The 24,763-nt window shown below is 39.4% G+C and overlaps 1 protein-coding gene across 2 annotated transcripts in view; it reads left to right on the top strand.

Annotated features, from left to right (window-relative positions):
• The first annotated feature begins 7,889 nt into the window (after positions 1 to 7,889).
• Positions 7,890 to 24,763, top strand: part of LOC132978896 (low-density lipoprotein receptor-related protein 8-like) — an 89,650-nt gene continuing 72,776 nt past the window's right edge. For both annotated transcript variants that reach the window (XM_061044245.1, XM_061044247.1), the window contains exons 1-2: positions 7,890 to 8,056; positions 8,707 to 8,823. In XM_061044245.1, the coding sequence (XP_060900228.1) occupies positions 7,990 to 8,056; positions 8,707 to 8,823 (184 nt within the window). In that variant the 5' untranslated portion in view covers positions 7,890 to 7,989. The remainder of the gene's footprint in view (positions 8,057 to 8,706; positions 8,824 to 24,763) is intronic.

The following is a 24,763-nucleotide window of genomic DNA, read 5'->3' on the forward strand; positions in this document are numbered from 1 at the left end:
GGATAAACTAATCTCACGGCTGCAGGCCACTAGGTTAGACAAACACAGTTTGTGTCCAGACTCAGAGCAACACTCGTCCAGTTTTACTCAACTAGCTGGTGAATGTTTGAGCAAACTGACATATTGTGATATTCTAAAGCAACATGCCCAAACTGCAGATGTTTTCTGTGGAAAGCATTACTTTAGAATAAGAAGCATGCAGTGAGAGGATGCTCGATTCTGCAGCTGTGTAAATGCAGAGCAGAGAGAAACATTGTGCATGTTCAGCAAATGTCCCCTTAAGGTTAATTAAATCAGAGCTGTGGCCTTTGTAGGAGTTACACTATTTACTGAAATAGGAGAGGAGCTGCAGATCTTTATAACTGCTGTGAATAAGGGAGGCTTTTGCATCCATAATGTTGAGAAAATGTGGCACATCATCCAGGCTGGCTACTGTGACTAATGAAAAGGATCTACTGCCAATTTCTGAGGCCCCAGGTGACATGAAGGCAAGCACAGACAAACCTTTGCAGTGTGGACTTTATACTATTCTATTTTCTACCCAACCTATACACCCCTACTCTTCATAGCCTGTTTATTCTGCAGAGACAGAGTGTAACAGAGTTACAGTGTAACTACACTTTTATCTAGAATGAAATATCTTAACATCTCAGCTGCGGAATTGAAAACATGCTAATGTGCTCAGGGGATGCTGACTTCTGTGATCCCCTGACTGTTCCTTCCATGCCTCCAGTGTGTTGTTATGCGATATTGGATGATCTCTCTCTACATTAATTGGATGAACTGCTATCACAACAGGTAGAGGTTGCCACGGTAATACATTTTCCTGTGGAAGCTTCAGGTGTGTTAACGTTTTGACATTGATATTTTGTTTATAATGTGAAAAAAAAATACAATAAAAAAAATTCACATTTTATAATAAAATAACCGTGCTCTATGAAAATACTTGTGGAGCAACTCCAGATCAATCGTTGCACACACACAAACATATTGGCCTGGACACAGGTTAAACACACACACTCAAGCAATGGAGAAAAGATATTCTGCTCTCTACCTGATGTTATCAATAAAACATTTTTGATTCTTAATCAGTATCAGTTTTAACTTGGCGTGAAGCAGCACATGGAGAGTCATATGAAAACTTTGTTTCATGTTGCATGGTTTCAGTGAATTATGTGTTGTGAATTAAACATATTTTGATGCTTTTAGATCAGTGAATATTTATGGTGTTGAATATGATAACATTGTGTATATGAAAGTATTTTGCAATGATAGAGATGCAGATGGTCTATAAACCATTGTTAGGGTTTTTCAGGGGCACATGAGTTATTTTATTGGCCTGGTTTATGAGTTGTTTCATTTGCAATTGGGCTCATTTTGTCCAAAAATGGAAACCCTTAAAGCGCTATCGTTAGTTAATAACACTCATATAAGCACTAGCATTGAAGAACTAGCATTCAAGTTAACAACATGCATGTGAGGATCAAATCCTATTTTGTTAAGCGCTAAGCATGCTAAAACTCTAAACTAACATGGTAAGAACAGGAGTACTAACATTAGCTTGGTTGTGTGTCATTGCAAGCATGTTAGCATGATGTCATTCACGTTTTGCTCAAAAGCACTGCTGTGTTTTAACCACTGCCTCACAAAGCCGCGATCGACTTTTGGTCTTATTGTAGGAACAGATGTATAGATTGATGTTGTCATTAGGAACAAGTTAGTTTGAAGAAGGTTTTTCTTGCAGTTCAAGAGCAAGGTCGGTTGAGGTTTTTAGAGACATACAGGACCTGAAGGAGGCTGCTGGACAGGGTACTGAAACAAAGCTGGCAGGGAAACTTGGCCTTTGATAAAAAAAAAAAAAAAATGCAGAAAGCTGTATCTCTATTTTCAATATAATTCATTTGATTGATAGTCTCTTCTTCTCTCCAGCTCTAAGGTTTACCCTGCCTCCTGTTTAATCTTCAGTGAGCTAAAAGCGTCTTCATTTAGTCATGACTCACTCCTCACAGCAAATTGACTGTAAATTCAATTTACTCTGTGTTATCTCTGATGGGTGAAAATCAGATTTGCTGCTAGACCAAAAACATTTCGTGCGCTTCATCAATATGCATTGATTACATTTTTACTTGAGCGAGCCAGATGGGAATGAATGATAACACATACTGTACTAAGTATGTTCTAATTGCATTTCAAAGTAAGAAAAGGTACAGTACTTTTTCTATGTCTTTTTTATCAGACTTTACAGTGTTTTTTTTCATTGACATACAGCCTATGATGATGAAAACTCAAAATCAATCACTTTATGATTCCATAGTCATTAGCCAGACTATTTGCAGTACTGGGGGCTTTATTTCAAAAAGCCATGGAGAACTGTAGCGATTAAGGCAGCTGCTTTCTGTTACTTTTATTTTCTTGTACAGCTTAACACCCAGGTCACGACTCAGAATCGGAGCCTTGTTATGGGCAGGTCTTGAGCAAACAGCGATTTAATTTTTCTTGAGCAAGCAAGATGGGCAGAAATTATAGCACATTATAAAACTAATAGTACAAAGCATAAATGTGAGCTGTTTCTCTGCAGCATCTGGTTCTGTACACATTGTATAATAGACCTATAATCGATGAAACAATATAAAATGAAACAAAACACATTTCTTTGGAATTCCTACATCATTTGCTGGGGAATTTGCAGTCTGTATGTTAGAGAAAAGAGCTTCTTCTTCCTCTGACTCTATTCAATGAACCTATACTGTAGCTTACCTGTGGCATACAATGGATACAATGAACAATGGAGCTAGTTTACAGCATGTAGAAGACTCCTTTTAAGTTTATAGATTCCTTTGTTTAAAATATATTATTTTAGTTGTTAATTTTTTATGAAATGTATTGCTTTATTGATTGTTAAGTCTTTATTAAACCTTTATTCCTATATATATGTTTTATTTAATGCAGATCACGGCTCAAAATTCCGAATTTGATACATGCAGGTCTGGAGTGAGCTAATATGAAATTGGCTGATATGGCTAACATGCTCATTTCCTGACAATTATTCCGTAACATATTTAAACACCGGTTCAACAAGCTCTTCCTATCCACTCCTGCTGCCTCAGACTTGCTGGACGGTTGCCATGCAACCATGACAACATGCCCGACTATCTATATTTTCTGCTCAGTGCCACAACGGTATTGGCTGTGAACAAACTGTGTGCACAAATAAGTGCATGTGTGCTCCGGGTTGTGTTTGTGTATAGTTTGAGAGGGGGATTAAGTTATCCTTCAGCTTATCTCCATTAAAATGACTGATTATGCTGTCAGCGATGGTCGTGGCCTACTTTTGAAAGACAGCCTTATTTCTCTGGCTGGGAGCCACAGACCTTATAAATACTACTGATGCACTTTTATCTGCACTCGAGTATTACCTCATTGTGTGTAGTGGGAGAAATAACACTGCAGTTTGGTTAATGAAAGAGGTACAGGGGGCCTTTTCCTGCTGCTGCTGCCTCTGAGAGACTGCATCGCCTGCGGTTCACCTTAGCACTCGCATAATTTACATATAAATGAGACTACATATCACATTATTGCTTTGGTGGTATATTAATAATCGGGGTTGTTGAACAGGATACGGTACTGTTAGGGCTTGTGTATTTGCTGAAACAGGTGGAGCCCAGGGTGCTGTTTCCCGCATCAATAAAGCCATGATGTCACACATGTTTCACCTCTCCATCAGCCGTACTTTACTTTTTGCCCCTCCTGTTAACATTTCTAAAGAACGGGAGAATTTGTTTCCTGCCTGTATGGATCCGTATTCCTGTGGAGGCCTCTCGCTAGCTACTACTAATATGTTTTCCAAAATACCCCCATCTCCCTCAAACTGACCACAAAAACACCACAGGGACACAAAATTGCTTGACCTCCCGATCCCCTCCTATCTGCTCTGCTGCTGGCCCTCGCCGCTGAACCACTATTACATATCTGTCATGCTCTGAAATTGATTTCACTACCTCAGTGGGTGTGACATGGACAAACCAGGAACCTCTTACACCCGCTCTCTCTTTGTCACACTTTCTCTCCCATACACACAGTTGCACCTTCTCGATTTGGCATCAGTAGTACACACAAACACACTGTTGTTTTGGATAAATGCTACATCAAACTGCTTTCCTTCTTACATTCAGTGCTACATTTCTTTTTTATTTAGCTCAACCCAACGGTCAGTTGGTTATTGTTAGCCTCAGTTTTTCCATTATAAAAAGGACCAAGGGCTTTTTTAGTGTTACTGTTGCAATGTTAAGTATATTTACCACAAGATGCACTAACCTCCAATAGTCTTAACAATCTCTAGGCAGTTGAGTAGTAGATGGTGGTTAGCTGGCTTGTTTTCTCCAAGGCACCAGAACCCTGCGACACAATGTAAAGGAGCATCACTCATTCCCTCATTTGTCACATGAAAAACAAATTTATCAAAAACATTAAATAAACAATTGTGTGTGTTTATGTGATTTTTCTTCATCAGCAAACGTTAAGTAACACCTTGGTTGATTAATACAATAGCTGTGTGCAGTGTTCCTCAATGCTTCTTACCCCCCCCCCCCCCCCCCCCCCCCCCCCCCCCCCCCCCCAGGTGATGGCAACCTGGACTGTACCAAGTTGGACTTTGGGACGGGGGAGGATGCTATGTTTTTTTCTTTATGTATATTTTTTTCAAACCTGCTCTAAGATGAACTTTAGCCTTATAAAACTGTTATAATTGAGGTCAATTTTAATGCCTGAATAGAAAGAATGACATATCTACTATTTTTAATGGCTTGTTTAAATTAACCCCTGTTAGTAGCATTGTGGTTTAACCAGGAAGTATTTAAAATGTTTGATCCACATGGTCTATGAAATTAATACAGGAGCGATACATAATGATAACATGTCTGCAGTAAATATGGCGGTTGGAGACCAATGTGAAGAGCATTTTAGAATAAGAAGAGTTTGCACAAGGGGGGAAAGGGATAGTTACATTTTTAACTGTGACTAGATGTGATAAGTAGATCTAAGATGATAATGATGAGGGATACTGGAACCTGAAAATGACAGTAATGCAACAATGTGGATACGAAGTGACCATAAAACACCAAAGAAGAGGAAGAAGAAGTAGAAAAGGAATAATAATAATAATAATAATAAGAAGAAGAAGAACACATGGCCTACACCGACTGGGGACTCTCCTTTGATGTGAGTTTTCTTATCATCTGTTTAGTACTAATGTTGTTGTATTAATGCTGGTACTCATTATATAAGAGCTCTGATCCAACTTCTTTGACTTTTATGATTATTTAGGTTTTCTTAGCCCCAAAGAACTGCAGGTCTACATCCTCCTTAATATTGTTTGAAAACAGTACCCTTACTCCATAGAAACATTCTAGGTCTGTATAGTAATGTCTGCACCATAGACTGTGGTCTGCACGCAGATGGTGCACAGTGTTAACTGTAGAGTCCCAATAACATTGACTAAAAGATGTACAGATGGTAAAATATATAAAAAACAATGTTTGTTAGCTTATTAGATCCAAAATCCCCAAAGCAATAATCCCAACTATCTTTCACTAATATTGAAAAAGAGAAAAAGCCGTCATAAGAGCAGATGTTAATGAGCTAATGTGCTGTAAGATTATTTTGAACGAACCTTTATAAGGAAAACCTGTTTCTGGTCACTATTTCTTTAATTATGAATTCAGCCTGAGATAAATTTCCACAGATTTCTTTTTAATTCTGAGTGACCCATTTTCCTGGCATTGCTGATGTTTTAAGTATTTTTTTTATTCAATACCAAAGTCCTTGAACACCATAGTCCAACTACACAGGTTTTGACATGCGGCGTACAGGTGTAATTAAAGTGTCATGGTCTTGTGCAAAATGACATACAGTCCTAGAACATTGTCAGTGTTAATGTTATTAAAAACACCGGTGGTTTTCTGACTTAAAGTAAAGATAAGGTCTATTAGACTGTGTGGGCTGTTGTTGATCAACAGCTTCAGTCTTATTGCAGGTGTGGGAAAGACAAATGAGTGTTAATTAGTTTGGCGACACCGTATAATCCACATCTTCAAACAGACAAGAGGGCCAATCAGTCAGGGTAATTGAAAACACCTGTCAGTGTGCAGGCCTTTAATAAACTGAGACACTATGGTTACCGCTTTGTGTATTGTGTAAGGGGTTTTAAGGAAAACATAATACAATTTAAGGCTGAATTAGTCTTAAAATCTTAAGTTCAAGGGTAATACAGGAAGTGCAACAAATAACACAGAAGTCAAACCAAATATAGCATACATTTAAATTGAAATAACTAAATAGTTGATTATCGGCTGTAAATGTTTAATGTTCGCTAAGAAAAAAAAAAAATTCCCCCTTACATAAAAAAATACATTATCTTCCATCGATGATAATAATAATAATGAGTGATAATTTTTTTATCACGTTGATTTGTGCATCCTTGCCTCCTCCTTCCTTGGTAGACCCAGGAAGTTTCTCCCCCTCCACCCTGGTAGAAAATTAGGTTGGAGATAAAGAATACTTACAAAGTATAGCAAAGATACAAAGGTAGGCTGTATCCTAAATGGAAGTCTCAAAGATGTGAAAGTCTTGGTGTGGATGTGCTGAAATGCTGCATCTCAGTCATAATGACAAATGTCTTAACTATACACAAGTTAATATGGTTCAATTTATGTGGCATTATAGAAATTAGTAGTTGTTTTTTTTTTTTTTTTACAGTGAAATCAACAATCACACTTGGTTGAGACAGCTGATCAGCACCTCATGAGCGCCTGACTTTGATTCTCAATTGGCAGAATTGCCTACTCGAAACTCATATCTTCTCCTTGTTTCAACAAATCGTCGAGTGGAAGATTTCAGACACAAGGAAGCAACGTAAGGTAGCCTAAGCCTTGCAGCCCCCACCCCCTTGACATAACTTTGGGCCCTGTAGGAGCCATGGGTCACACTTTGGGAATCACTGATTTAATCAAGGTTAATACGGCCAGTCAGATCTTCCCAATAGGCCCCTTAGGCTCTATGTTATGCTTACCCAACTAGGCCATAATAACCAATAAATTACCATAACTATTATTTTGTTCTTATTGAAACAGTGGTTTTTATTATTGTTAATAATAATAATAATAATAATAATAATAATAATTATTATTATTATTATTATTATTATTATTATTATAATGATGAGCGCCTTTCAAGGGACTCAGGGACACTTCACATCAATCAATCAATCAATCAATCAATCAATCAATCAATCAATCAATCAATCAATCAATCAATCAATCAATCAATCAATCAATCAATCAATCAAACTTTATTTATATAGCACCTTTCAGACAAATTAAATTGCAGTTCAAAGTGCTTTACAAGAGTGCAGAAAAGTTGTTGACAAAAAGTAGTTTATAAAATCATTGATAAAATGCACACCAATAAGAATTAAAAAAATATGTATAAAAGAACGAAAAAGAACGACACATAAAAGCAACAAGATATTAAAATAAATACATAAGAGGAAAATATTTAAAATTGTAGTAGGATAAAAAAGACAATACAGTAATGTAAAGATTTGAATTGATATAAAACACTATATAAAAGCCAGACTGAATAAATGAGTTTTAAGACTGCGTTTAAAAATCTCGATATTCTGGGCTCCTCTCAGACCCTCAGGAACCCATCAGAACACACAAACCAAGACAACACAACTAGTCCATAAACTGAGTTGAACAGGTGGGTTTACAAATTATAGCCCTCAATTGCAAGACCATTTTACTCCACTTTTGTCCCCGCCCACGCGCTGTCGTCATGCGCCGGGCAGCCATTGAGCAAGGGGAGGGGGTAAGGAGGGGGTGTTACACCGCGGAGAGGCAGGCAGCAGCGTCGCAGCGGCGCTACAACCATAGCGGCTCTCGGGCTTTGTTTTGTGGATGTGAATGAGCTCCATCACCTCCTCCTTCAGAAATGTGGACGGATATAAGGACATTGTTACTTTTACACTCGCTGCTCGTGACGCTCCATGTGTCGGAAGGTGAGTCCAAACGCCTTCTGTGTTTTTTCTTCTTCCTTGCGCGTGGGACTTGAGTGAAATAAAACATAAATCGTTATGCGCGTGTGTGATGGGATGTAGGTAAGAGACTGGCAGCGCTCCGGGTAGCACACTTTAACGTTTTAAACCAAGAGGGAAAAAAAAGGAAAATGACACTTTCTTCATCATTGAGCCACAAGTATAGGCTCTGTCTAATTTAAGGATTTGAGTGATTATTCCGTCACTCAGTGATTTACGCTGAAGCCCTCGCGCGTCTGGCATGTGCCTCGCGGCTGTGAGCATCCATACTGCATCAGAGGTAGAAGCTGTAGTAACCCAGACTGAATCTTTGTCTGTACGTTTGTGAAAAATTGTGTCCGGCAGACATGGCCTCATCTTTTCTCTCAACACTTTTTTTTAAAAATCATGGTAAAGTAGCTACAATAATTGAAAGAGAAACACACAGCGCCTCAGCCAATTGACCCGAATGAACGAATGAATGCTGAATATCAATTAGGCATTCAATTGCAAATGACAGTTGAACTACAAGCGGTTGCTGCTCAGCTGCATCCGTTTGTTGTTGCCACAGATCCATCTGGACGCTGTTTCTCCCCCCTCATGTTTGTTTGTGTGTTTTTTTTTATTATTCCCAGCCACGGATGAGTGTGAGGATGGTCAGTTTCAGTGCAACAACAAAAGGTGTATACCCACCATATGGAGGTGTGACGACGATGACGACTGCTCCGACAACAGTGATGAAGAAAACTGTCGTAAGTGTTCAAATCTGTGGCGAAATTATGTGAAAGCAACTATGAGAAAGACCTGTCCCAGTCATTTTTCCTTACATTATCGTTACATTATTATCCTAACACTTTACCTCCAAATAATATCCTAATAGTAATGCTTCAACAGCAGACATAACGTGGATTATCTCTGTTTATTGCACATTGTCTTTTTTTTTAGCTTTTGCACACTCCAGAAATTGGGCACATCGTTGCATAAACTTTACAGCTTTCACACTAAACTTTACATTTAGATTTACTGCAGATATTTCATACAATATTCTATTATTAGAGTTGTCAACGGTGGGAGTATTGCGGTTTACTTGGTCATTCGATGCATTATGTTTTGTTAACCGTTATCACAAAGAACATTTTTTTTTTTATCTGTAAAACCAACTCCAGACTGAGCCAAGATTCTGATTCCCGCTAGGAGTTGTTTCTATTTCAGGGGCACGCAGTAGAAGGTTGAATGTAGTTTCAGGCCACAGAAAAACCTTCTTTTCCAACATTTCTTCACAATTCCAACAAATCAGACCTGTCAAGGATGTGAACATGTTCCATTAAACACAAATGCTCTACATTATAGGTCATTGAAGGATTTGCTAACTGATGGAAGATTTTCAGAGAGAAAATAACTGTCTTTTTTGTATCACTATGAGAAAACCCATTGTACATCTCCCATCAGCCCTCTATTACAGCTTAATGGTGTGTTCATGGCGTGTACTGCAGCTATCTTATCTTAATGAGCTGTATTGTCTCGTAGTGTTAACAGTTATGAACCAGAAAATGCGCCCACATCCTTTGTAGCCTTTTTTATCTTTTTGTTGTGGTTTTAAGACATAACAAGTCGAGTACGAGTTTAACTAAAGGTCATATAAAATCCAGTTTTGAGTGTGGATTGGGCAGGTCAGGTCTAGTGTGTGTGCAGATGATTGAATCCTTTCTGAACTTACAGAAAACACAACAAGCATATTTAAAAACGAAAAGAAAAGAGGGTTGATTGTGTGGAACAGTTTTCAAATCATGTATAAATGAAAATCAGTCTAGCAGGGGGACAGATTGCGTGGTGCATCGGTCTGGTGCACTGAGCTCTGACAGGTATCTCGGATGTGTTGTTTTTTTAGGCGGAAATAATACAATTTCCAGTTTCCTTTTCTGACTGCGAGCCAGTGGCCTATATTTTTGGAAGAATGCTTGAGCTGATACCAGTGAAGTTGTGCCAAAACTGAATCCGAGCTCTGCGAGTGTGTAGTGCAGCGATGTTCTTTTGTGTCTGGGTTAATTGTGGCTCCAGAGGAATTCCTGCACCTTCCTTAGCCCATACTCTGTATTTCTCCTCTCTATGTCTTTCTTTGCTTCTCTCTCCTTCTCCCACAAACTCCCACGCACAGCAACCTGTTATACACCAGGTTTTACTTTGGACATGTTTTCAGTTTTGTTTTTCCTCCGTCTCTGAGACCAGCAGGACGGTTCCTCAGGCATTTGGAGCATCTTTGCTCTTTAAACATTCATGTGTCACTGCCTCGCATACAAATGCATGATGTTTGGAGGAAATCATTACTCTGCAGGCTTTGTTTCCTCACAGTTTATTTTATGAATGAAATAGGAAATTACCAGCGAGGTTTTATCACCCCCTGTGTTCTTCATCAGGCAGAGCTCTTGACACATTCAGACTTTGAGTGAAAACACTCCTCCTGAAAGTCTGCTGCGACTACTGTCAGCCCACTCATTGATTATTATGACAGTCCAGCATTACTTATTATATTAGAGAGTGGCCTTCGCTCTGTGTACGTCTCTCCTTGAGTTTGTTGCCCCTGTGTGGGTTGAAAGATAAGGTGGTACGGTGGCCGACAGTGACGGACATAGTTAATAGGACATAGTTAATAGGACATAGTTAATAGGACATAGTTAATAGGTTTTATCAAGAAAAGTATGAAGTTAAAAAAACGTCAACAACTGAAATGTGCTGAAAATGATTTTCTCAGTGTTTGAATAACATATATGCTGCATGTTTGCTGTTTATGCAATTGTTTTGACTTACTGCAGCTTTTTTTCCCATTTGCAGCACATTTCTTTCATTTGATTTAATTTTGGAATTTTAAATCTTATTAAAAACAATTTATTGGTCATCAAGTACAAGACGATCCTGGTGCAGACAAATCTGGATCTTTGCATGCCAACGTTTTGGTGGTTGACAAGGCTAAAAGTATTTCTTTATGGTGGGAATTTGGTGCACTTTTGGAAATGGGCGGCTGTGGCTCAGTGGTAGAGTAAGTCATCTATCGACTGAAAGGTCGGGGGTTCTATCCCCAGCTCCTGCAGTCCAACGTCTAAGTGTCCTTGAGCAAGACACTGAACCTCAAAAATGTTCCCGCTACTGCGTCAGTGCGCTGTCAATGTTTATGAATGGGACTGGTAAAAACGGATCCCTTTTACTTAACAGCTTCTGTCATATGTGGCATAAAAAAGTCAACATCAGTAAATAAGATGCAGACATTTAGAAAAAACAGCAAACAGGCTGCAAGTACACAAATGATGCAAAGTGAAAAAAATTGACAAATCCAAAAAACAAATGCACCGGCAGAACATTTCTGATTTCTGTTTGAGACTCCTACATGTGCTTTTGCAGAGTGTTTGTCTTGTATGCACAGAGGCAGATTTGTCTGCAGAGGCGTCCCGTATAATGTTGGACCACCAAGCGTTCAACTTTTACTCTGTTTGATTTGGAGAGGAAGTTCTCTGGCACACACAGTACTACAGCTCTTGTAATATTTAATTAATGAGTTCAAACTAAATTCATTCTCAGAGGTTACTCTTTTTTTTTCTATATTTGAGCATGCTGAAACACAGAGGGATATAGAGAGGAGAGCAGTGGAGGGTAAACCTGTACACTGCACAGAGTAAGGATTAAGCTTGCAGCACACAAATCCTGTGCAGGAATTACACAGTTAGGTTCTTGTTAACTGTGAAGTGCACCCTTTTAAGAAAATTAAGTTTCTGGCTGGTTGACTGGATAGTCGCACTGTTTATTCTACTTGTGCTGCACAATGAATTTTTTTGCAACAGATTGCCAAGCCCAAGAACTTAGTGTCTGATTGTGAGCAACAGAGCATGGTTGTGAAATATGCTGACAGGACGAAACCTTTTGCTGCAGCTGCTTATTTGTCACCTCATTTCTAACCTGACAGGTGCTTGAAGCTGAGCTGCAGCGAGCAGGTGTAGAGCTTTTAAAACACTGTTATTTCTCATACAACTATTATACCCTTTATGCACCATGATCCTCCTCCATCCTGCACCCTGTTTCTGCACGCCCCATCCCCCACCCAGTCCACCCCCAGACTGCACCCACATCACCATCCCCCCATCATCCCAACAATATTCCCCACTGACCGGTCACTCATTCACTGCACGCACCCATACATCTATTCATACATGCATAATCACATTCATAAGTATGCATGGACACAAGTATATGGGCCAGATGCATCAAGTGAGCATAAATAAATCCATACATAAACACACATGGATACATACCAATGAACCGAAAAGTTGCACATAATAGAAACTGTATATTTTGTTCACCCTCTAATCTCCAATCAAACCACTCCATACCAACTCAAAACATAAAAAAACCAAAAACAAATAGCACACACAACCCAACATTTCAGATGTATAAAATGATGCCAAACTATCAAAATGGTATCTCTTTCTAAAACCTACAGTATGTGATGCAACATATTTCTGTTCATTGAGCATGAGGCAGGGTTCTCCCTGGACAGGTCAACGTTTGATAACAGAGCTGCCATGCTGAGACAGACAACCACTCACACTTACATTCACCATTAGAGTCTCCAATTAACCTAATGAGTATCTTTGGGAGGGAGTCTAGTACCCGGAGGGAACCAAAACATGGACAGGAATATTATACTATCTCCACTCAGAAAGGCCCCCCTGTCTAGCTGGAGTATTCAAACCAGTAACCTTCCTGCTGTGAGGTGACGCCGCACATCCCCTCACCCATATAAACACAAACAGGTATGTAGTGATAGTTAGTGCCTTTGGCTATTTGAGAAGAAACGCCAAATGTATTGGTGGAGAAATCTCTATGACACTGGTGCTCTACCATCTTCAACTCACACTGCGCTCAGGTAAACCGCGTCTGTCAGCGACAGCAAATTCACCGCCGGTGATTATGTACAGTCATCTTGAGAAACAAAAATCGTCCCATAATGCCCTCCTGGATTTCACAGTCCAGATCTCCCTAGCATGAAATCTTACAGCTTCTATTAGTGCATCAAGACAGGAATTTTAAGCTGGCAGAGACCATTAGATTTTTTTTTCATGACTCAACAAGGGCTAACGCTCTGCCATGGCACATAAGATCTCTATAAGGAGAACCAGGCTTCAATTTCCTATCCCCCAATGTGTCTCTCTGACTATCTCTGACTTTCTTTTATTTATGTTTTGGCAGCAGGTTTACTGTTAGTGTATTTATTTTGGCATTTTGCAGTACATTTTCTCTTCCGGAGCTTGCTTCTGTGGTTGTATTTGTTTTGGATTGTTGTATTTAATTATGAATTTGCATCATGTCAGAATATGCAGCCTGTTTTTTTCCTAATGAAAATCTTACGTTCGTTGCAACAAGTTTTCCGTTCTCTAGTGAATAGTGGATGACAACCAGTGAGGTAAAAACACAGATATCAATGTTGGGATGTATATTTCTGGTTCTGGTTATTAACAGAAACTTCACATATACATCACAAGGCTTGGACTTTATTGTACCTGTTATTAAAAAGCTTTAGAGGATTAAAAAAACACACATGTGCTTCTGGCCTTTATGTGGTCAGAGTTATCTGGTTGCGTAACATTTCTGAAGAAGGATGAGATGCAAAGCCGCCCTGCCACTCTCCTCATCTGGAGTTTCAGGCAACAAAAGAATTTTGCTTCAAATCTCAAAGTCGAACCTGTGCCGACTCTGACACAGAGCCGCCGTTTAATCCTCGTCCTGATTAAAGCAACATATCTCCCGGCTTCCATCTCTCTGCGTTACCTTCAAAGTCCAGCGTGTCAGCTCAAGACTTTCTTCTCCATCCTTGAATGTGATAACGATTCATTTCATCTGCAATCATGAATTTAACATTTACACCTGCAGGGAGGCATTTCACATCGCAGCAAAGAGCTCAAAGTCTTCTTTTGTTTTCCCTCAGTAATGCAGAGTCAGCAACAAACTGTGAGCCTCCTCACTTTGTGATTTGATCTAATAAATCCACACGACTCATTTAGAGATATTTTTCACTTTTCAAACTTCTTCTCTAGTCGTTGTTGATGTCTATATTCCCAAGACGTCCAGTAGCTGCAACGTAATCCAAAGACACACCAAGTTTTCAAGTGCAAAAAGGTATCCCTGCAACATTTATTAATGCTGGTGTAATGATTTATTCAACAGACTTATAACCTCAGAAGTTTTCTGCTCAGCTTACATCTGACACTAGTTGAGGACAGGGTAAAACCACAGGTGTAAATCCAGACTGCATCTTTTATTTATGTCATATCAAGTCATGGTCTGTTTCTTTTAGGATATTCTTTTTCTTGTCTGTTAATTGATCATAAAAGTCACTTGAGCTTCAAATCTTATTGTTTCTTTCTATTTAGTTTTATTCCTGAAAGGAGCTCATGTCGTTGAAAGACGTCAGAGCCTTCTGTTCGCTTTTTTAGCCCCTGACTGGCTGGATTTTACTTGACTTGACTTTTTTTTTTTTTTGCTGTATGATTCCTCAGGTAGGACTTTGGCTACAATAACAGAACATTAAGAAACAAGCTTTTAAGTGTTAACTGAGAGCGAGTGGGCGTCAAATAAAAGAACTAGCATTTGGTGCAGCGGAGTTTCTTTTATGAAAATAGAATGAGGTGTGCTATTAGAAAACACTTCCAGGGCTCTTAATGCTCACTAGAAGTTATGAATTGTGTGACTTGCATCGTCTTGAAACTCTTCTTAGCACACGCATGCATTTAGCCCCTTTACTATCTGCAACACATGTAGTTTGTATGTGGCAGACTTAATATTTTCTTCTCTTTTGTGTCATAATTACAGAAAGACCAGATAACTAAATTATTAATGGATGAAGTGAAACTTGCTGCAGCATCATGCTCATATTTGGTTTGACACTTAAGGGCCATATACGCAAAAACAGCTCCAGTCAGATGCAACAATGCATCAGTTTAAAGCAGGTTAATGGACAAGTAATTTCACATTTGATTTCATTTCAAGCGAGTTTGCTCTCCACGGTTCAAGCATTATGTATGGATTTTATGCTTGTTGTCATAGTGATAATGAAGGTCTTGTGTTTGAACTTGTCAAACTAATAACGATTAATCAGTCCAAAAAAATATAAAGATACAGCCCTACCTACTCCAGTAACACCCCAACTTAACTTTTTAACTATGGCTCTGTTTTTATTGCTCTTTTCCTTGAGAACACTCCTTAACCAGGCTCGTAGACAGCATTATTTCATCTCATGTCAAGTATTGTAATTGAAGTTTGGCCACCTGCAGAGATCCACCTGTGCAAGAGAATGATAATGCAACATGTGATGACGTACTGTGTGTCACCTCTTGTTTTTGACACATCCCCGTTGAAGTCGTGTTTGTTTGTGAATGTTTTTCCCCACAGTCTGTTCTGCTGCTTCCCTGTGTTCAATGTAGAGCTGTGTTTGACAGCTGAGACGTGAGGGTTTGTTGTTGATCCAGAAAAAGAAAGAGAGAGGGATAAAATAGAGATGGATGCTGAAGTGGGAAAAAGAAATAATTCTGACCTTCAGGCTGAGTCATGGAGGTTGTTTGTGTGTGTCGATCAAACTCTCTCCATAATCTCCTCGCCTTGTTGACAGGTGTACACAGGATGGAACGGATTACGCCTTTATCTCTCCACACAATGAGCCGTGTGTTCTACCCAATCTGTGGTCAATTTGAGTTCTGTTGACTCCAAAACTCTAAGTCCACATCATCATAGAGATTTAATTAGTGTACAAGTTTTTAATAGCCTGCTCAAAATAATCTATTGATGGGAAAATGTTGTGTCTGAATTAATGAGGTCAAATGAACCTCTGTGCTCTTATCTGCACCTTTAATCTTTTCTCATTTAAGCAGGAAGCTGTGAAAGCCTGCGTTTGTAGGGAGAATATCAAGATGTCTTCAAAGTGGCATACTGAAAGAAACTTTACTTTTTGTGTAAGTAATTAAAATATATGAATGCACCTTTTTAACATATGTATTTGTCAAACAAGGGGGAAAACAACATAGGTGACTTTTATGAACTTTAACCCTGTGGAGAGCCATTTTCACAGCTTGCCAGTGATTAAAAGGCTTTTTAGAGACGTTATTGACAGAAGTGCTCTCATGTTTGTAGTTGGCATCCCACATCTAGTCCATTCATCCCCCATAACCACAATATTCTTCTCTGGTCAAGACATCCATCTCTCACCACTGGTCACCAACTTGGGTGTTAAAACACGACACTTACCTGACCTTTGAGGCCCGCATTAAACACTTCTGCAAAAGCTCCTTCTTCCACCACTAGGTTAACCTTCAAACACTCGTCCACGCCTTTGTCTCTTCCAGACGCGAGTATTGCAACGCACTTCTCATCGGGAGCCCTAGCGAGAGTATACAGAAACTCCAGTACATCCAGAGCAGCGATGCTAGGGTCCTGATAAGCTTGCAGAAACATGAACACATCACACCAATCCTGCACACACTACACTGACTTCCCATTTCACTCTGGATTTGATAAAGAAAATCATTGCTAACCCATCAATGAATACACAGCAATGTCCCTCTCTACATCAAAGATCTGCTGACCCCACAAACCTCTGATCTGCTCACACTTTGAGGGACAGAGCCTCTTACTTTTCTGCTCCACAACTGTGAAATGCTCTCCCTGACAACCTGAGGATTCCATAGACTGTTGACTCCTTTTTTTTTTTTTTTTAAAAAGGGCTTAAAACAGATTTGCTTAAAATGGTATGAAGTGAATTTTAAATAAAGTGTATGAAGTGTATTAAGTTTTGTTAAGTTAACTGGTGCACATGATTCTGTATAGTTCTGTATAGCATTGCTTTTATTGTTTTTATTTACTTATGTTACTGTGGAGCCAGCCAAATGGATGCAGTTTTTGAGTCTGAGATAAATTTGGCTACAGGGACAATAAAGCGTATGATGTGTTTTGACATGGTGAACAGTGATTCATGCTTTGAAAACTTCATCCACCAGAGGGGACAAAACGTAGCACCGCTAATTGCAACCAGTTGATGTAACGCTAACAACGTTTCTGCAACCATCCCTTACTTACCTTGTGGTCTTCGAAAAGATTCCACTGAATGGTCAAAAGTTAATTACTTTGATATTCCTTTAAACTATTTGATCTCATCAGCAGTTAAGACCAGGCCGGGTTTCAAAAATGACTGTCAGGATCCCACGGTTTCCCCCGATTTTGTCCCATTAATTACCTTTATAAATGTCTTATTCTTAGAGGATCATTCTTTTGTCCAGATTTGTATAAAAATCTTCAAACTCTATTAGTAGCACATTCCACCTCAAAGCAGCTTATTCACACTTTTCTGTTGGTTGATAGCTGACAACAAGTTAACATAAAGGGATTCATTGATTTCACCTTCATTGCACTCAGTCAAGGCAGCCTATTAATAAAAAATGTTCCCTCTCTTCAAAGCCCATAGCATTAATTTGTATCCCATCAGCTGTTTAAGACATCTGTTAGTTAATAACATTTATTATTAAGCAAAGGTCCAGCCTGGTGTTAGTATTTTTCTCAGAAAGCTGAGGCTAGCTAGCTAAGTTTACAAGCTAAGACTTAGAGCTAGTTAGCTGTTTCTGTGAGCCGTGATTCCTCATAGATCTACCTTTTTAACACCTGCTAAGCTTTTCAAAGTTTCTACACTCAGTGATGTTTTAGTCCTGCATGTTATCAAGAAGTAATGTTACGCTATTATTAGCTTCCTTTGTTTCTGTGAATCACAATTGTGCTGGTAGCAATTGACCAAACAGTCAAATGTCACTCTAAACAAATAACTGGTGTGAAAATGTCTCCCTAAAACAAATATGTCTACTCTTCAGTTATTAACAGGTCCAAACACACAATGTATTGTATATTTGAATATATTGATGTAAAAATTGCTTAACTATCATCTTAATGCAACATACAGAACAACTAAGCTAATGAAATGCAGTGGTGACCTTTCATCACTAAGCATAAATCCAGTGAGTGATGGTATTCAGTCCAATAGTTCATCAAATATGCATCAGGTTTTTAATCAGAGACTGGCTTGACCACTAGACAGTGACCAGACATTTTCTCCCAGGATGCATTAGTACTTGGTGAGTTTGTTGCACGACATGTTTAAACCACTCAGAGGGCATTGCTCAAGTCCAGCCCCATCCAAACGTTTGTGTGTGTGTGTGTGTGTGTGTGTGTGTGTGTGTGTGTGTGTGTGTGTGTGTGTGTGTGTGTGTGTGTGTGTGTGTGTGTGTGTGTGTGTTAAACTGTGTTTGGGTTGTTTGCTTGGTCTCTTGCTCTACTGGCCTACTGCCCTGAGTGTGCGTGTCTCAAAGCCGGCTCGCTCAAAGTGATCATTAAGAAGGCAGCAATTGAGCTATTATCTCAGATTAGTGCGTGTCGCTTAGCAAAGATGCTGAAAGAGAGAGGAAGAGCAAGCCAGACAGACAGAGACAGAGAGAGAGAGAGAGAGAGAGAGAGAGAGAGAGAGAGAGAGGGGGGGGGGGATTAATGTTGTGGGTATAAAACATCATTCAGCCTCAACCTCTTGCCCTCACCAATTCCACGTAACATTCTAGTGTTTAAAATGAAGCAGTTTTGCATCATTTAATAATTACACGCCTCCCAGAACTCTTTGTTCATTTCAAGTGTAAAAAGAAGATCTTTCTCTTGGGACGCTCTATGAAGTGTGGGGTTTTTTTTGTCTCATGAAAAATGCTCTTTCACTTTATCAGTGAAATACTGCCACTGTGAAACAACGGCATAAACTTTCTTCTAAGTCACACTGTGTTTGAAAAAGAATGATTTTCTGTGTGAATTCACCAGTGGGTTCTCGCCTTACATTTTAATAGTTTAAAAAAAAAAACTAAGACTCTGTGCTTTAAGTGCATTCATGCTATTTTAAAGTTTGTTAAAAAGAACAAAAAAAGGTTTCAAATGCAAGTGAGAGAGCAACCAAATGCCTCAATGATGTACCTTTTTTTTGGTCCTTTCTCACATTAAAAGCTTTTTTGGCACAACAAAACGTGTTCCTTCTGCACAGCATGGTTTCTTAAAACACTACAGTAGATGTAAAGTAAGAAATAGTGGATGCAGATGCCACAGATGATCCTCAACTACTGGGAGATGTTGTGAAATTGTACAAATGAGGACAGCCTGGGTTTGCATGTGGTGAAATATTTTTTTTTTTTTAATGAGTTGAGAGATGAGCTAGTTTTGAAATCCAGTTTGGATTAAAACATGGCTCCAGTTCGTGTAACAGTTTCTCAGTAGACGTAAAGTGAAATGAAGCCAGGTTAGCTCAAAATTCAATTTGACGCACGCTGGATGTTTGCGGGGGGCTGCCTGCTCTGTGAACCCAGCCCTCTGAGTCCACAGGCATCCAGGCAGACAGCGCCTTTCATGCAGCATTACTGTCAGGAAAAACAGAGCCACGAGGGAGAATGTTGGCACACATTGCAGGAAGTGTGGCCTCTTTGCAACTTGTGATTCACTTTTGTGAAAAATGCCACTTCATGTGACTCGACTGCCGTGCTTGTGAATCTCTTCCGACAGCTCGGGGGATGTCGTGGATTGGCTGAGCGTGGCTTTAACTCTCCCTTGATTTTGATTTATCTGTTTGTGGTTGAGTACACACACTCATCACGGCCCTATAGAGGACATTATGCCACTCTGAAGTCAGGCCAGGGTAACGAGGAGCGTCAGCAGAGAGCATGGTAGTGAATGAGAATGATGAGCAAATGCCTGTGACACAGCAGCCAAAGCCCTCAGTCTCTCTTTCTTTTTATTGATGATTCAGTGTAGCTGTAGATGAATTATGAGTGTCACCTCCGCTCAAAGAAGTAGCAACAATCCCCTCGACTGGCCCTGATACACAATGACTCATTTCATCGCCACCATCACTATGTTTGAGCCGAGCACGCAATCCAAGATCATCCCACCTGCCTGAATGACTTCACGGAAGCACCCATCACACCCATCACACCCATCACACCCATCACATCCCATGAGCCTGCATAGCCATGGCCAATGCATTCCTTCCAAAGGGCCATGTAGGAGTAAGGACAAAAAAGATCAGCTTGATGCAATTATTGTTCAAACTGTGAAGTTCAATAATTCTATATATTGTCATCCTCAATTTACCGTTCAGTGCCACAACTATTGTTTAAGTTCAATATCTGTTAACCGTCTTACTGATTTCTGTTATGGCTGATTGATCGTGAAATGTCAAAGCATTATAAAGATCACATGCTCTGTAGGCCTTAAAGCCATGTAATGTAATTTATGATCATATTAGAAATAAGTATCAACATTTTGTCAGTCAATGTTTCTGCAAGCTGTCTTGATTTTGAGCTTGAATTGGGCACTGTAAAGCTCAGACGTTATAAACACTGAACATGAAAATACTATGAATTCACAGGTTCTGTTGCAAAACAAAAACAAGTTGACACTTCTCCAAAACCTGCCAGGGTTTTAAATAACGAGACAGTTATTTATGAGTTCAAACATGAAAATATATCATTCAGAGGCTTGAATTGGTTGAGCTGCTTTTTATGAAGCCTCAGCTGAATCATGTGCTGCATGTGGGTGCAATCAAATGTTCAGAAGGTTTTAGTCTTTGTAGGAGTAAAGCTGAATTGGCTTCCCTCTACTGTCAGGGAATGATTGGTGAGTAATGTTCCTCACAAATGCAGATTTGATGAGCTGAAGTGTAATGGGGATTTTATTCTATAAAACATTGAATTATCTGACTATGACTGCAAATAAGGTACAGCCCTGGACTCATTTTTTTAGGCAGGAGAAGCTCTGAATGAGACAGGTTCAGTCAGATTATCCCAACAAAACCAGCCATCCAATCAACTGAAGCTGAATGATGCTTAATAGTACTAGTTGAAAGAAAAATGACACTTCATAACAAACAGTGTCAGGCAATATTTAACAGCTGTAAACTGAGATTTCTGCAACCTTTTCTCCTCTCAAAGCACCTTTTTATATCAATTTTATGTTGAAGGACACTTAACTCCTTCAACAATGGGATTTAAAAATGGCGACCAACATTTAAGTTTTAGTTTATCTTAAAATGTGCAGTCTTGTATCAATCAAAGGATCATGTATGATCCACCAGGAATAAAAAAAAAAAAAAAACTGTTATCACAATTCGGTTTATGTTTAAAAAATGTGCTAGGTTACCTAATTTCCTAAATCTTCTCCCAAGAATTTTGCATTTGAAATGAAATTACTTTTTCCATCATTTTGAACTTTAATCCCAGCTCAATGTGTAACTTTTAATAGATTTCTGCAGCCCCTTAAAGGGAAAAGCAGATGTCATATCAGGAATTTTAATTTAGAAAGCTTATATTTAAATCATAGACTATATAAGTATTTCATGCTAATGCAAGATTCATTCAGGCTGTGTTGTAGCTCAGTACTTGAAGAAGTTTTCTTGAAATGTGATGCTGATAGAAAGCAGAAAGGAGTGTTTGCTGGCAGATGGTTTCTCTGTGTTGTTCCTGACCTCATGTGTTTAACTGTGATCAAAGCTGCTCATCTCTGCCTCGCCATAGATGTTTTAAATGCATAGCCATCGGCCGCTCATATGCACACGCAAGATATATGCACACAGGCAGGCACATTTCCTTCACATTAAGAGTCCGACTGAACAGCTTGATTTTCACAGAAGCTCAAATGCAAAAAAAAATGTGTGTGCGTACAAAACGCGTAAAGACGATGATGTAATCTCGTGTGACAGGGATCTGTGCAGAAAGAAGAAAAGAGCGATGAAGAGTGAAGAAAAATAGAAGGAGAGAAAGAGGAGGCCCTATGGAGGGGAGCCAGGGAGGGTGTTGTTGTGGAGCAGAGGGTGGGGGTGGGAGCAGAGATGAAGAGTGCTGCAGTGTCATTGATTTTGGTTGTTTTGCAGTCTTATTGTTGAGATGCACAGCAGATAAAGTAAAAAAAAAAAAATCACCTGTAGTCTCTCCTTCAGAAAGGTCAAATTTGAGGAAGTGCTTCCTGTTTTATGCTTCCCTGAACTGGAAGTGCATGCATCATCACGCATGCACTGAACAGAAACAGAGTATTGACAGAGACATGGAGAGATCTGTTTCTACGGCGATTAAACAAGACAACAAGACAAAGTAAACTCTCACTCCTTCCAGCAAGACAACCAAATTAAAACCCATGGCACCTGTTTGGTTTGAGTCAAGATGAGCAAAGGATCTTTATGGGAAGCTCAGTCACACTGCTGAACATCTGCTCTTCCTCTCAGACACCTGGGATCACCTGGCGTACGTGCAGCTCTCCCGCTCCACTTACACAAGGCTGTTTGAAGTACATTCTCTGTATTGAACTGTCAGGCAAAGTGGAGGGAATCAAGCTCAATATCCACATTTTTAACAAGATGTGCGACACAAAAAACACACTAGCAAGCTTTATATGATGAAGCATGCTGTTCTTCACTGGACATGTCATCTTAATTATAACTTCTTTTAACGCATGAAGCCGATTCTGTAATAGAGGTTTTGCTTGATTAACCCACCTGGCTCTGCTTTGAACCACTTTATTTTTGTATTATTTTTGTCCTGAGAATTTAGTGTAGACCAGTGCTGCTTCATGGCCAAGATTTTATAAAAAAAAAAAAAAAACAGCAAATGATTCACTCCTCTCCTCTTAGTTTTAGTGAGGTCATCCGAAATGCTACATCTGAAATGCTGTAACAAATGAAGCATGCTTTTAATTGGAGCCATCTGAGCTTTACATGCATGAGTGAAAGCGTAATAAAGAGCGTCTTTGCTGTGTCACCTTCAGGATATTCACACTGACGCTCACTTAAAGAAGCAGAGTTTTCGTTCATCTTGATACAAGATGCAGCACATGATGCATACAGTGTTGCATTACAAAAAGGAAGAGTAAACTTTGACAGGATCGTGTGTTAAATAATTTACATTTTTTACATTTACAGCCTATTTCTTTTGTTTTGTTTCGGCTATGAGTCATTTTCTTTGCCTGTTAGTAAAAATACAGACCTCACTTAGCCTTCTGACCCTCAGGGCTCTTGAGTAGATTCATTGATAAAGTATTTATCTGAAATCCACCCTGCACGTTGGCTGCCTGGTGCTACGTTGCTAAAACCCAGCAGCTCTGCTGATGAGAAGAAGCCTTTAGTCATGGTGTGAGTAATCTGAGTCTGTGGTGGGTGGCTGCTGGACTCTTTTGATTGGAAAGCAGGCATATCGAGGGCCCACACTAAAGAATATCTGCACTCTCAGACTGCATCAATAGCTGTCTGTGACTTAGTTCTTCCTGTCTGGGTCCTGTTTGTGTTTGTGGGAGAGAGGAAGAAAAAACAAACAAAACTAAAAAGAGTGAAGCTTGAAAACAAATGGAAATGCAAGATTTACTCAAACGTGCAGAATTGGGTGAATGTGTGTGCGTCTTGTTTTTACATAGCTGTTGGGTTATGTTCAAAGGCAAACTACAGCTGGGACCCAAATGTGACTGTGTCTTAATTATGCTGTCTTGTTGCTGGGGGCAGATTTTCTAGAACAAGAAATTTGACCTCGGGCAGTATTACAGTTATGCTAATTTACGTCTGCAGTGGGAAATGTAAAACCCCGCTCTCCCTGGCTCGTCACACCAATTTGAGTCCCTTAGTCTCTAGGCCAGCGAGGGTCTCTGAGAAATACTCGGCCTGCAGCTGGCTTCGTTTGTCGTGTTATTGGAGTCAGGTCTTTGCAGGAAAAAGAGAGAGAAAAAGAAGGGGGAGTTCGAAATAAAGAGAGAGACAGAGATGTGGCTCATTCTTTTTGCAAGCTAAAAGACTAATCTCCCAATTCCCATTACAGTCCCTCAGCTAGTAGACAGGAACTATAATCCAGTGTGGCACACATTTCCACATACAGGAGAGCCTGTGTTCAGACTCCTCTAATGCATTTGGCTGACTGAGATTTAGAGTGGCACTGCACTTTTAACATTTATTCTTAAATCCAGACCTATTGTAAACTCAAGACGCTTAATGGAGGACTCCTCGAAAGTCATGGCATAGGTTTCAACCTTCATGAAGGCTTTTAAGGAGTATCCTTATTCATGTCTTGTGTTATTAAAAAGGAAAGTAATGACACACTTTAGAACCGTCTTTAAAATCAACAAGCATAGCAGGACACAGACACTAGTGTGTTGATATAGGCCACACTCGACTAACACATCTAATGAGATGATGAAATTAGAATCACGTTTCACCATTATGAGGGCAAAAAGCCCCTTTGCACAGCCAGTTTAAGAGAGGACTGTTTGTGGTTATTTAGTCTGACCACTCTGTTTAAATGGTACAGAGATGAAATTGGCCGAATGACCTTATAGAGTCCATTACCATAACCTCGTTCCTTTGTATTACATTTTGGTTCTAGTTATTTCAAAAACTAATCAGCGTGCACAAGACGAAAAAAAAATGCTATTTCTTTGTGGGAAGGGAATCCCAGATGATTAAAGCAGGGAAACTATCATAGTTTGGTTACATTAAGGTACCGTAACTTCTTGGGTAAGGTAGAAACATAGTTACCCATGGACGTTCTTAAGTTATATTTAAGATGAAGAAGATCATTTTTAAGATAAACTTTATCGATCTCGTAGCACATTCTAGTG

Source organism: Labrus mixtus, chromosome 8, assembly GCF_963584025.1.
Source record: "Labrus mixtus chromosome 8, fLabMix1.1, whole genome shotgun sequence".
Classification (NCBI taxonomy): domain Eukaryota; kingdom Metazoa; phylum Chordata; class Actinopteri; order Labriformes; family Labridae; genus Labrus; species Labrus mixtus.